Source organism: Mesoplodon bidens (assembly GCF_964165515.1).
Source record: "Mesoplodon bidens genome assembly, chromosome: 8".
In the NCBI taxonomy this organism is placed as follows: Eukaryota; Metazoa; Chordata; class Mammalia; order Artiodactyla; family Ziphiidae; genus Mesoplodon; species Mesoplodon bidens.
In genome coordinates, this window is record NC_138165.1 from 17778375 (window position 1) to 17792471 (window position 14097).

A 14097-nucleotide genomic window follows, 5' to 3' on the forward strand; every position below is an offset into this window, starting at 1 on the left:
CATGCTTTTGCATCATTTAATCCATCAGAACTATTTGCTCAACTACTCAATTTCAGAATAAACAAATTCTCACCTTTTCACTCCAATGGCCATAGCTTTCCTTTTAAAAGTTTCTCCTCCATCTCCCAATTTTTATGCCTGCTGGATTATTCTAGTTTCCTTAGAAACTTCTTGTCTGTCTACTCCTTAAATGCTATGTTTCTAAAGGGTTTTTTTAAGTTCTCTTTTTCTCTTATTCCAATTTTCTTTGAAGTTTCCTTACAGATGTTTTAAACACTTTTCATGTACATTCTGTGTACTGCACACATAAACTATAAGCTCGTTGGGGATAAAGATGTGCCTATTTTCTGGGTTATCTAACGCACTATAGCATAACAGTCAGATAATATTCAGCAAGCTATGGATCCACAGTTTCAGTTATTAAATAATTATTCTAAAATACTGAAATACAATGACGGTAAAAAATTTTTTTTAATAACAGACAGAATAGGTTAAGGATTAAAATACTCTGTTTACTGGTGGTGCAAAAATAAAGGAGAAGCTTTTTTTATTGTTTCTCAGAAATGAAGAATTAGTGAAACTTAAAATTTGCAGTCAGATGCTCAGATAACATCTGCATCCTAGAATTTTAGTCTTATTGTCATTTGAAAAATAAAGATTACACAGATGGTCTTGAAATATACAGCCAGTGAAAAACCACGTAAGTATACAGAAGTTAATCACAGTGCCTCCTACAATAGGAAATTTTACCTGAAGATGATTTAGGGAGAGGCAGTCTGTCGAATCTTCAGCAAAACCACTGCTATCAGAGTGCTGACTTGCAGTACGTAATAGTTGATCTACCAAAAGAAATTTAGTTATACAAAACTGCTAAATAAGACTTCAATGAGTACAGTATTACAGATATATGATTCCCAAAAGATATATGATACACAACAGTGATTCTTTCTTAGAAAAGTATACATCACTTATGCAAAATTGTGGCTTAAAAGCACAGGAAGTAACTTGAATTCAAACAAAACTGAATCAGATCAGAAATCCTCAGTGTTCAGTTGCTAATTAAGCTCTAATTATAATGTATTTTGGTAAATCCAATTAATGTCTTATCCTTGGAGGACAAGAGGCTGAAATGAAAAATGGCTCTAATAAAAATAAAGTCCCCAAGTAAACCATTTTCATTATGTAAATATGTGAAGACACGTAGTAGGTGAAATCAGAAGTTTAAATGTAGTGTGTAGAAACTTCTATTACCTTCCTAATAAGAAAATAAAAACATAATTAAGGCCAACAAATTAGTGGTACATAAGAGTACTTACATGTCTCTGATGTTTCAAATGATGCAAACATTTGTAAGTTATGAAACAATTATTTCTTAACAACTGAATGAAACTCAATCACATAGGTTCAACTAGTAGGTAATATTGTTAATTTTACAATAAACTTGCTTATTTTTTGGCCTCAAAACTCTAATTCCTGGTTAGTATAACCTAGAAAAAAATTTTTTAAAGTAACTAAAATGACCAACTAAACACAGCTGGCCTGATCACACGCCCAACCACACTACAAGTACCACAGTGGGGGAGACTTTATAGCTATTACATTTACTGAGGGAGACACTTCATGAGGTAGTCAAGTTCCACAGAACTTAAAAAGCAACAAGCTAAATAAAGTGTGTTTACCAAGTCCACATTCATTTAAGACTTGAATGATAGAAAGTACTTCATAATATGTTTCAGTAGAATCCAAAATTAATTACAGGTTGCCTGACTTTGAAAAATATTATAATAACCTTAGGTTCAATCTGGAGCAACATGAAACAGAATAATTTTTTTCCCATTAAAAATCTAAAATAATTCTGTGATGTTTTGAAATTAACAAAACTGCATAATGAAATATATGGAACTGACCCATATCCTTGATAAATCTAGGTAAATTGTAATACTTGTAAAAGTGAACTGGAATAAGCTGTTACCATAGGTACTGATTATGCATTTTATTATTTGAGAAAATAATTAACATGTCTTAGGAGTCATCACCATAATGATGTGTTTGCATGTCTTTTTTTAAAAAAAACTAGATTGTCAGCGTTCTGAAGACAGGAACCTTATTTATTCTTCTTTGTATCCCAAGTACCTAGACCAAGCCAACAATAAAAAATGTTTGCTGAATGAATCAATGATAACTATCTCCTTAAAGCAACAACAGAATTAAACAGTTTCTTAAAGGATTTAGAAGTGAAACTGCCCCATCTGCTTGGGCAAAGGGCAGTTGCAGAAGAGCCCAGGAAGCCCTGACCAGCTCCATTCAGGTTCTCTCTGCTAAGATCTGTTTTATCCGCAGCGTACTACAGCCTGTGCCGAGTGCACCTCTCCACGGTTAGCCCTGCCTGAATTCATACACATCAGGTCGAGTGTAGACTGCTCAGGCTTCAGAGCAGGTGTGAGGCAGTGGAAAAGAACAAGGAAGCCTGGGTTCAAGTTTCGGCTTTATCATCATAAGCAATAACTTCTCTCCTCCAAAAAATGGGATAATCATTCTACCTCACAGGGTTACTTCAGAAACTAAGTAGAACATAGGTGAAACTGTTTCGTAAACTATAAATCACAACTGAGGTTCTTTAGTCAGATGTTTCAGTTTCACAAAAAAACACAGTTCATCAAAGAAAAAGGTACAACTAAAAAGAAATAGACCTCTGTCCTAACTGAAGAGATAAGACATTATTTCTAATTAAAAACCAGGAACTTAGAGCAAACATTAAAGTGAGAACAAAACAAAATGTGGAAATTCTATTTATCCAGTATTGCAGAGAAACGTAAACGGGACACCCATATACTCTGCTAGACCAAAGAGAATATTGAACGTCTTCAGTAACTAGAAAAATGTCGGACTGCTCTTAATATACCTACTGAATGTTAGCTTGTGACATGAGTTGAGTCACTAAACCTCTCTTCTTCAATATGTAAATCCCAGGACTGGATTTGAGATTAAGATCACTGTAACTTCAAAAGTTCTATTACTAAAGTGTGAAGTATTTTTATACATGCACTGTGTGCATTTTTACTAACTTTGTAAAATGAATATATTATACCAGTGATTCCATTTCTGCCACTATGATTAAGATATTTGCATATCACATTATCAAAATTTGATAGGCTACTTTCAAAAAATGACTAAAACACGTGCTGTTCTCACTCCCTCTCTCTCATGCACACACACAAAGCCATTTTACTGTTACTTTATAAAGATGTGATTCAAAAAAAAGTCACCATTTTTACTTATGCCACCAGAAATAAGTGCTCCTACATAGATAAGAGGAAGAAACCCAGATGTGAATAAAAACCACATTCCATCTTTCCCACCACAGGAAGCTTACTCTTCAAAGATCTTAAAGTAATTATGCTGTTTTTATCCTCTTTTTGACACAGGGCAGGCTGCTTTTCCCAATGCATCCCTTGTCTACCTTTCTAAAGCAAAGATTCCTGGATGGCTGTGAACTCTGTCTTACAGCTCAGGAGCACATACATAAATTTATGGACTCACAAAGGGAAGAAAATTAAGCAGGAAAGTTCATTTTGTGTCTGACCAGAACTGTGATGACCTAGTGAGAGTGGAGCTCTTGTTTCTCAGTACCATACTGCAATAAAAGAAAAATTATATGCAAATTGTCTCATATGAAGTCACTTCAGAGATCAGAAGAGAACAAACATGTAATTTCCTATTCTAGGAGCATACATATGAATCTTTGCTTAAAAAAAAAAGGGTGGTTCAGCATGTGTAAAGTTTTAAAAATAAACACTCCTACCTTCAGTGGTCATTTTAACTTCCTCTCTCCTTTTCTCTAAATCTCAAAAGCTTTGTGACTTTAAAGATGATCAGACATGTTTTTCTGTTGTAAGTTAAAAGTGAAAGTAATGGATTCAAAGGTTCTTTGGTCAATAATTAATAATTCAAGAGAAGAACAATGTCTGAGCCACTGACCTTTGATTTACAGTTTGAATTTAACTAGCTTTACCTACTGCTGAGAGATTGACTGTTGTTTTCTGCCAGAGGCACATTCATTTATTACACGTAGGAGTCACATTTAAATAATAAAAACCCAGAGGTGGATAATACAAGTGTACATTTCAATCCCAACCATGTAAAAAGTAGGCCTGACTCTGTTGCTCTATCACTTCCCATCTAGCCCTTGCGTAGAACTGAAAAAATATTTAGAATACACAGAATTGTGTAAGGAGGTCATTACAAGATAAGCAAACTAAAATTACTTTATGAGCACAAGAGTCTTCAGGAAGATACAAAAAATTCTATAACCAAACCATAATGAAGCAGGCACACCTGTGTTCTTAATCTTCTTTTTACACTTACAGGTACTACAAACACTGATAGATAAAAAAAAATACCTTTTCCAAATCCCCCAAAGATGCTTTGGTAATGTGCTCGGGAACTAGTGGGTACTGGTTTACTTACCTCTTTTTGACTTGTTAAGACCTAGCTGGTAAGTGGTTGGAACATGAGGAGCTTCCCCCTCTGTACTTTGAACCTAAAGAAGAGTTTTAAGTAATTAAAACTTAAGAATCTATGGCAAAGAAGAACACCTCTTAATAGTCATTTACTAAACAACCAACCTAAGAAGGTACCAATGCTTTATATATTTAAAGTGCATCCTATCTCAAAATTGTTATAATGTCCCACATCTCAATTTTACGATCTATTTTTCAGTTAACAACAGGACTGCAAGCTTATAGCTAGCAACGAAAAATAACTACATGTGTAAACTACTTCATTTAAAAAAGTTACCATTAAATGAAAAACAGATCCAAAATTAAAAGTTCTCTAAACGTTAAACTTCGAAGTGTAAGGTCAATCCCAGGAGAAGTACTAATACACTCACTGCAGCACACTGGCACACACCTGAAGCAATTACAAGTCTTGTGTCCTGAAAAACGGCAATCATGCTCCCACTGCAAAATCTTATAAAAGTCCACAAATTTTCAGGTATCAAAAACCACTCATGTGGGGCTTCCCTGGTGGTGCAGTGGTTGAGAGTCCGCCTGCCGATGCAGGTGGCGCGGGTTCATGCCCCGGTCCGGGGGGATCCCACGTGCCGCGGAGCGGCTGGGCCCGTGGGCCATGGCCGCTGAGCCTGCACGTCCGGAGCCTGTGCTCCACAACAGGAGAGGCCACGGCAGTGAGAGGCCCGCGTACCGCAAATAAAAAAAAAAAAAAAAAACCACTCGTGGAAGACTGCTTTGTCCCGACACAAATGTTCTTTTAAGACATAACTTGGGAGTTGTAAGTAGAAAAGCAGGTTTCATTATAGGACTAAAATGTTGAAAGATCTTAGCCATAAATCCTCCCTGAAAATTACGCTCAAAAAGATACCAAACCCACATAAGTTGTCCTTTTATGCTGTCTTTTTTCTCCTACCTAAACAACTACATAATTTAGGAATTTCCAGATTCTTTACTCAGCACACTCACTCCCCAAATACTCTTACTCTATCTATCCTAACATAACTAACCCTATACTAAGAGTAAATATTTGCGGGGGTATGCTACTAACGCCCCACACTTTACCCTATGATTAGTACTTAAAATAATAAATAACATCCTAGTAAAGTGGGCAAACTAGCCAAACATTTGGGCTTTCAGCCTTGAACAAGCTGGAGAGCAAATAGCAAACAGGTTTTAGATAGAACCCTCGCAGTTTTGAGCTATGACTCCATTCTAGAGTAAGAAAGATTCCATAGGAGTGAAAGTGGAATAGCCAACATGAAAAAACACTTCAAAGGTTAAAGATATTATTACCCAATTTAGAAATTGCTCTGATTTGTGATATCTCTGTTCTACACAGTTGAACATGAATCCAAGTTTATGTATCTTTTGAAAACTGAATGCATACTGGCCATTTAAAACCATCACCTATAAATCATATATAAAATGGTTTCTGCTATCTTTGTTTTTATTGAAAAATCGTATTCTTCAAAGCAGCAGACATAGTTCAAGAGGAAAACCATTGTTTTGTGTGCAAAGAAACAAAATGCGTTTTCTTTTTGTAGTCAACAGGAGGTCTATTATTAGCCTCTATTCAGGCCTAGCCTACTTCAAAGAGTTTTCTGTAAACCAAATATCAAACAGACCAAAAAAAGTATAACAGAAATCTAAATGTCTCTTTAATTTTATTCTAGGAATCTCAGCTTAGGCAAAAGATTATGATCTCTCATTTTTAAATGTAGAATTATCATATATTCTATTCTTTAGATTTATAAAATTAGTCACAAGGTAACATGACTTTAATGAGTATGTAACCTCAGTATACTATCCTTCAAGATGCTGCTACTCCATGGACAATAAAAAAAAAAAAAAAAAAAAAAAAACTCCCTCTCTCCCTCTACTACAAACTCCATAATTAACTGAAAGAAAAGAAGAACAGGACCCTTAAAAATGAGCTGACAGGATCATATTTTACTAATAAAGCTACTAAAGTTAGGATCCTTCCTCCTACTTACTCAGCAAAATCATCAATCACTTGCTGAAGACAGAAATAGACTTGCTAGTGTTAATGGTTGAATTTCATAGCTTATTAGGTTTCATTATTGGCTATAGTTGTGCAGAGGAAAGCCATCAAATTCAAGATGGGGTGCACCACAGAAAATTATAATGCAAACAGAGAACTTAGATTTATGTGGCAGGATTTTTCCTATTCCATGGTTTCAAATCCTCAGCGGAATTCTGGTCATTTGCTACAAGTTGGTCTTTTATTTAATTAACTATAGCTAAATACTGATAGCCGAATTGAGTGACGGATAATGGGTGTTCATTATACTATTTTCTCTAAACGCTGGGTAAGTTTGAAACTTTTCATAATAAAAATTACAAAAAAACAAGCAAAACAACCTAGTAAACCAAAATGATAAAGTCACTTGGTCTCAGTGTTTTGGGATTTAAAGCTGTAGGACAACAGCTTTAGAATAATTCACACATTTGAGTTACTACATTTTAATCAAACAAAGATTGTATCTTTTTGAATCAATGTCCTGCTACCACGCAGATACCTAGTTTGATTTTTCAACATCTGTCACATTTATCTTGACTAAGACATATCTTCTAGGCACAATACTATTGTACTATGTTTTATAGAGCAGCAACACTGTAGAATGTTCTAACTCAAATCACCCTTCCTCTAAGGTTTAAAGAGACCTATACAGCAGAAATCCAAAACTGGAACTTCAAAAGTTACAATTCTGTCTAATTTTTAATGATAGCTCAAAAAAATTCAAAGGAAAGCATTATTTTTCCAAAAAGGGGCAGGGGGCTGGGCATGGGATGACTTGAGTTCTTGTCCAATGTCTGACCCTATCAACCAGCCGGACCATACCAAGCTTTACGGTATAATCAAAAGGAGCAGGTTTGTACAAAGACTCAAATTCAAGTCTCATTCTGAAAGGCCAACAGAACAACTTAACTACCTGTCAGGTATCTGACTGATTTGGGATTACTTTAACTCAGGCCAGTAAATAGAATAAAAAGAATCCTGAAACTTAATGGCTAAAACTAAGTAACGAGGTATATTAGTTAAATCAACAATCTGTGAAGACAGGATTAGAAACATTTACTAAAACTTCAGTAGCTTAAAAAATTGTATATGCTGCCAATAATATATTTAAATATGCTTATTTATAGAGTAAGAGACACAGGACAACCTATTTACAGAAACACACAGATAAAAGTTCTCCTTCCTCTAGCGTTTAAGCATGAGAAAATTTTCCTTTACGTCTAAAAGATGAACAATTGCTTACTGAGTAAAATCATTCTGGTTTAACTGTGAATCATTCATGCTACTAATTTATGGCTCTAGAGAGTTACCATGATGTATTTATTCAAAATAAATCATTTCAAGAAGAACACAAGAATTATCCAAGCAAGTCACTAAGAATTAGAAAACTCAAGAGTGGGGTTTTACAACTTTTAGATACACCAAAACAGTCTGCAAGATATTTTTTATATGGCAAACTGACTTTTAATTGAAAATAGTGTCTGGCCTTTTTTGCTTATCATAAGAGATAGTCACTTTCACTCTCCAAGGCCTGGGTCAGTCTTGTCATCTATTTAACTCTTTTTACAATTAAATAGTTCTTCTCTCTGCTCCTGGTGAGTGTCAGATCTTACCTTCTGCTTCAGAGGGACTAGGCAGCTTCAAGCACAGAGCCGCATCTGCAACATTTTCTCCTACCTAGTCACCCACAGCAGTGGGCATTCAGTTAATCTGTTTAAAAACTGGCTTACTGACAGCGTGTGCGTGCTCTAGCTTATATTTATTTGCTATTTTTACAAAAGGAAGAAAGTTCCCAATAGGAATCAAACCTCAAGGGAAAGGAGTGCAAAAGAAAAATAGTAATGACCTACTTTGAATGGGATCTAAAAGTCTGCTTTAATAAGATTGTTCTCTTCATTTGTCAGTATGATTCAACAAGCTTGGGAGAAGAGGAAATTAAAGAAACACATTATTTCCTTTCTTTATCCATTGTTCTACAAGCTTTCTTTAAAGTTCCCAAAGGGATTAAAAACACAATTCTAGGAGGTTTTTATCCATATTTGAAATATGTCTGAAAAATAAGGATTATCCTTAAAATTCCGTTATTTACAACGTAGCTATGGTTGACCATATATTCTTTTTTTGAAAACAAAAATCTTCCATTATCCTTAAACCACCAATGCCTATAATTTTGTACTTCAAAAAAATATTCACTTCAATGTTGTTACTTTCTTCACTAACTGCTTTTGCCAGCAGAGGGAGCAAAAAAAAAAAAAAAAAAGAAAAAGAAAAAAAACCAAAACACCAGCCTATTATTAAATGTTCACTTGCTGCCAAAGTACATCTGTCTAGCACTTTATAAATGTTGTAAAGAACTTCCGTGTATGGCATCAGTAATTTAAAAAACAAAAACACAACTCTGGCTTAGAATTCAGGAATTCTAGAAATTAAAAAGCAAAATATGAGTGTCTTCTCATCTGAGTTACCAAATCAGGTCTGCAAGTATCTAACAAGTATCTGCACTCTATCCAATTGTCAGAAGAGGGGCCCTAAAGGAAGGCAAGAGGTTACACTTTAATTATGAATGCTAGGACAAGTTTAGACCAAAACAAAGCCAAAAAAAGAATCGAACAGTGAAATGGAACAAAAAGGTTCTAATTAAAGTTGTCATCTTCTGAACTCATTATAATGAGAAATAAAGCTTACAAAAAATGTAAAATATTTCAAAGGGCTGCTCTTGCTCCCTTTTTATTTCACTTTTTAGTCAGAATTAAAGTATTAAGAGGTGAATTCAAAGACCACAAAAAAAGCTGTATCAGCAATGGAAATTTTGCAATAAATGAAAAATCTTAACTGATGTGAGAGAGACGCACTCACCTAAGAGGACCTTTTATGGGCAGGATCAATTATCCTGTTTCCTAGTTCCCTAAAACAATGGCGAGTGATTCTAAAACAGCTGTGAGCTATTACTAAAACTACTCTGTAATAAATTTTAAAAAGAAAAATTGCACATTGTATAATTTATAGCCACAAATCGTTAGCAGTACATGTGTGCCTGTTTCCTCATATGTAAAATAAGACCAGCACTGTGGCCTCACACACTGAAGAGAGAAAAGTACTTCAAGGGCCTAGTACAGTGACTGCCACAAGGTAGGTGCTTGATAACGTTCAGTTTCCTGCCCCAAAGTATATAGCTCCAATGCATAAGTTATCCTCTGACTATTCAAAAGCAGTTTTAGGTGAACCTCATCAAAACAAATATTTTTATCTTGTCCAATTTGAAATTTATGTAAAATAGTAAGAATATCACTAGGTTTAAAAAAAAAAAAGTAACCAAACGCTGGTCTTCTGGGGTTGCAGAAATCCTTTCAGTGACCTTTCAAACCTTCTTCCTCGAGATTCCCTATCCTCCCCTTCAGGAAATATCTTCATGTTCATGTTCCCAGACCTACCCTCAAAGCCTTCTTCACACCTACCCTTCCACTGAGATACATTAAGAAAAGCTTGCCCAAAGGCACACAGCAATTCCGTGGCCCAAACAGAACTCAAACCTGTTTGATTTCAAAGCTTGTATTTTTAACTATTATGCAATATTGATCTGAGTTTAGATATATTCTCTCAGGGCTTTCTCAGAGAATCAAAATCTTAAATTGAGAGAGAAAAGGGGTTAAAGTTCAAGTATGAGCAATGGATTACAGAAGATCTAGAGGGGGCATTATCTTGACATCACATAGTCCTGGGACTTCTTGGTTTGTGAAACATAAAACAAAAAACCGAGAAAGTCAAAATCAGGATGATTTTTTTCTAGTATAAATCTATTCACCACCTTTCATTTTAAAAACGTTTTTTGGCACTTTTTTCCCTAACTCAGTGTTTAAAACAGTTCTCAGTAATTTTTTACCTACCTCTTCCATTTCAAAGGAGTCCTTCTGCTGTGCCATTATATTTCTTATGGATGGGATCGGCAACGGTGCACATGGCTCTTTTTCAGGTGTGGACAAAGGGACATTTTTCAGCTCCCTGCTATTTTCCAGCTCACTGTGGCTGGACATGTTGAAATCGCTATCTAAATGAGTTTTTATAATACAAGCTTCCTCACCCAGTTTATTCTCATGACTTTGAGTTTCTTTACTTTGTCCATTTTCAGTTTCTTGGTTAAAATTACTGTTTGCTTCATCAGAAACTCTATCAATGTCAGCATTCTCCATAACAGCTGCTGAACTACCTGATACTTCTTCTTTAACTGTAGCCAACATAGAAGATGAATCTTTCTTCTTCACAATTTTTTGAGACTTTTGATCATTTTTATTGCCAATTTCTTCCATCACTGAAAGATTTAGAGTCTTTCCTTTGTCAACTGCTGGGGAAGGAGTACTACCTTCTCCTTTCTCTGTTTTATCAACACATAAATTTAGTTTTGATAGTGTTTTCATTAAACGATTTGCAGTGTTACTTCGGGTTAAAGGTGGAGGCGAGTCTGTCTCCTTGTTAGAGGTCACCGAGGACAGACTCCCAATTCTCTGCAGGGGAGTCCCAGAGACTTGGGAATATAAAGAAGAAAATGCATTGGCCACAGTAGTAAGCACTTCAATTTGACGAAAACGGCCTATAAAAGGAAAAAAACATGAATTATATATATTTATATTTATATGTGTATATACACACATATACACACACATATATTAATTAAACCATTACTACTGTTCAGAATTTCAATAACTGAACTACTTAAATCACAAAGAATACGAAACCAGATTTTTTTCCTTACCTATCACTTAAAACTTCTCTACATTTACTGTGGAGAGGGAGAAAAATTTTTCACTCTTAAGCACTAGAATTTACATTTTAAAAAATCAAAAGGAAGGACAAAGCATAATGACAACACTGAATAAAACAGAAAGGACTAGCTATTGATCTATAGTTATGACTCTGTTTTTAGGTCTTGAACTCTTCCAAATGTGAAGTATATGTAAGTATATATTTTATACCTCATGGGAGGGAGATTGGATTTATAGATCTCTTAAAGCTAATCCAAGGACCACCTAGGGATCCCATTTTGGGGATTTCTGGTCAGCAGAGAAAAATAAGCAAGATTTAACTTGAAAAATCATCAAATTAGCCTTGCCATTGTAGATTTACAGGAAAGCATCTGAAATTGACTGACTTCAACTAATAGTAACAAGGCCCCTCCTCTACTTCTTTCCTTTTGGAACAAAAGCAATTTGGAGGTAAGTATAAGGTTCTACAAGTTACATTCTACGGTTGTAACACTTAAGTAAGTAGAGAATGGGGTGGGGTGGGTGGGGGGAATAGGTAAATTAACTTCTATAAATAGAATAATAAAAATTTATAATATGCAAACAGTTATTGTGTTAACCTCAATAATTAAATTGCCACTGCTATTCCTAGAAATTAATAAGGCTTTAAAAACAAGACCATCTTGCTGTAGATGCCATAATTTTAAAAATAATATGCTAACATTTAAAAACCTTACTTGTTAAAGCATAATTTGGATTTTCTACTTCCATCCGTTGCATTTGCGCACTCAAAAATACTTTAATATCTATTCCTCTGGCAAATGATGATGAATTAAAAAATCTGGAAGGAATTTTAGAAGCAATATCTGGTTCATCTCGTCCAAATCCAAGATTATAAAGGATTTCTTCAGGATCTTCCTCATAAAGTTCCAACAATTCTGAAACACTAAAAAGAAAAAAAAAAAAAACAGCAAGATGTAAAATAAGTTTATAATAGTCCATATCACAATATAAATGAATTCATATTCCTGCTTTCCTGTGAAAAAGTCTTCTACAGCTTCTGCTGTTTAACCCATTATTTATTTCAGCATCTTTATACGTTGGGTACCAAATGCAATAAATAACCCTTAAAAAGGGTCCATTCTCTCAAGCTGTTAGTTTTGGGGAAAAGAGCTAAGCCCTAAGAACACCCTCAGTAAGAAACTCTGATTCCTCACCTTATTTTTTTTGTCATTTTAAAGAGATTTCCAGTAAAGCAGCTAAACAATTTGAGGACAGATAAGGGAGAATAAGGAGTAAACAGATTAGGAAAAAATGAAAAGGGAAAATGCACTAGGAAGTTGGTACAACTTTGGTACCAAGGGACATTCTGCAGAGCTTGAGTTTTTCTGCTATCTTTGGCTGTCCTAGAAGAGGGAATATAGGTGATCTGATCTCAGAAAAGTGAAGGAGGAGCTTACTTTCAACTTCTCTCTAACCACTTGCACTCAGGAAGTAGGAGGAGTAAAGTAACGAGAGTATGGGTTACATAAAGGTAAATTCTTGCTCTAATTCTATTGTGAATTGAACATTTATTAACCCTTATCTCTCATACCAGTGATAATCCAAGCTGAGACTCACCGGGGAAAATAGGAATGTTAGAGATAGAACTTGAGCAGAAGGAAATTTCAATTTGTTTCAGAGAAAATGTTCAAATTCCAAAACAATAATTTGGATAATAGTTTAAACTGGTTCATTTTGCACACGTATTTGCTTATTCTAATATATAGTTTAAAGAAAGTTTAAAGTTTTATATGAAGATAGATCTACACTTAAATATCAAGCTTTAAATTATAAAGGTTTATTCTGATTTTTATGTCAGAGTAACTCAGGACCCTAGCAGAATGGAGAATTTGGGAAGTAGAAATTATTCCACTATGGACTTCCTCTTTCAAGCTGTTGATAGGACTCAAAATACTCATTAATGGATTCCAGCAGCATTTTTAACATATCTGTTAATTTTTATTTAATCTTCATTAAAAAAAAAAAGAAGAAGAAGAAGAAGACGCTTCTCTCAATTATGCTGATCCACAAAACACTGTGGTTTCCTTTCAACTTCATACTACTAAGCCAAATCCAAGGCTGAAAAGGGATAAGAGTAGGTCATCTACAACACAATGTAGTTGCAGTATAACTCCAGAATAAGCTACCTTGAGACTGTTCCACTACTTTTCCCGGATCCAGTGGAATTCATACTTCTCCCCTTCTGATGAAACTGTAGTCTTCTCTCTTTGGCCAAGATATTATTGCTATAAACAAAATTAGATTATATAAAACTTTATTTCCATAACTGTTCTTCATTTTTAGAAAGGAAAAAAACAAACAGCTACGTACCAGTTTTCAATTTGAGCATCAGTTTCATGGAGGTGGTTGGCTAAAGGTAAAAAAGAATATATGCAAAGCACAACTGTTAGTAGGACAATAACTACTATGATACAATCAGCAAGAAAGCAAATTAACCACATTATTATAGCTAATGCCTAATATGCCAAACTCTTGTCCTGGCTCATTAAATCTGCACCATTAAAGGTAATATACAGATAGATAAGAACAGAGTCAGCAGCTTTTGGAGGGTGTTTTAGGTTTTGTTTCTTAGCAACGTAAAACTACCTCCACTGAATGTTTAAAATAAAAAGATATATAAATAACCAATTAAATTTAACAGTTTGAAATAAGTAGTAAGAAGATACGTGGTATATGTGCTTCTAATTACTAAATTTAAAAACTGTTAATAAAGAATACCTCAAAAGCAAAAACATGATTTAGC

General features: G+C 34.6%; 1 protein-coding gene across 5 annotated transcripts in view; it reads right to left on the reverse strand.

Moving 5' to 3' along the window:
* Window positions 1-14097, reverse strand: part of ITPRID2 (ITPR interacting domain containing 2) — a 39632-nt gene that overhangs the window by 18250 nt on the left and 7285 nt on the right. For all 5 annotated transcript variants that reach the window (XM_081242038.1, XM_081242037.1, XM_081242036.1 and 2 more), the window contains exons 5-10: window positions 13665-13704; window positions 13481-13579; window positions 12029-12237; window positions 10440-11140; window positions 4468-4540; window positions 751-839 (exon numbers count right to left, since the gene is read on the reverse strand). In XM_081242038.1, the coding sequence (XP_081098164.1) occupies window positions 751-839; window positions 4468-4540; window positions 10440-11140; window positions 12029-12237; window positions 13481-13579; window positions 13665-13704 (1211 nt within the window). The remainder of the gene's footprint in view (window positions 1-750; window positions 840-4467; window positions 4541-10439; window positions 11141-12028; window positions 12238-13480; window positions 13580-13664; window positions 13705-14097) is intronic.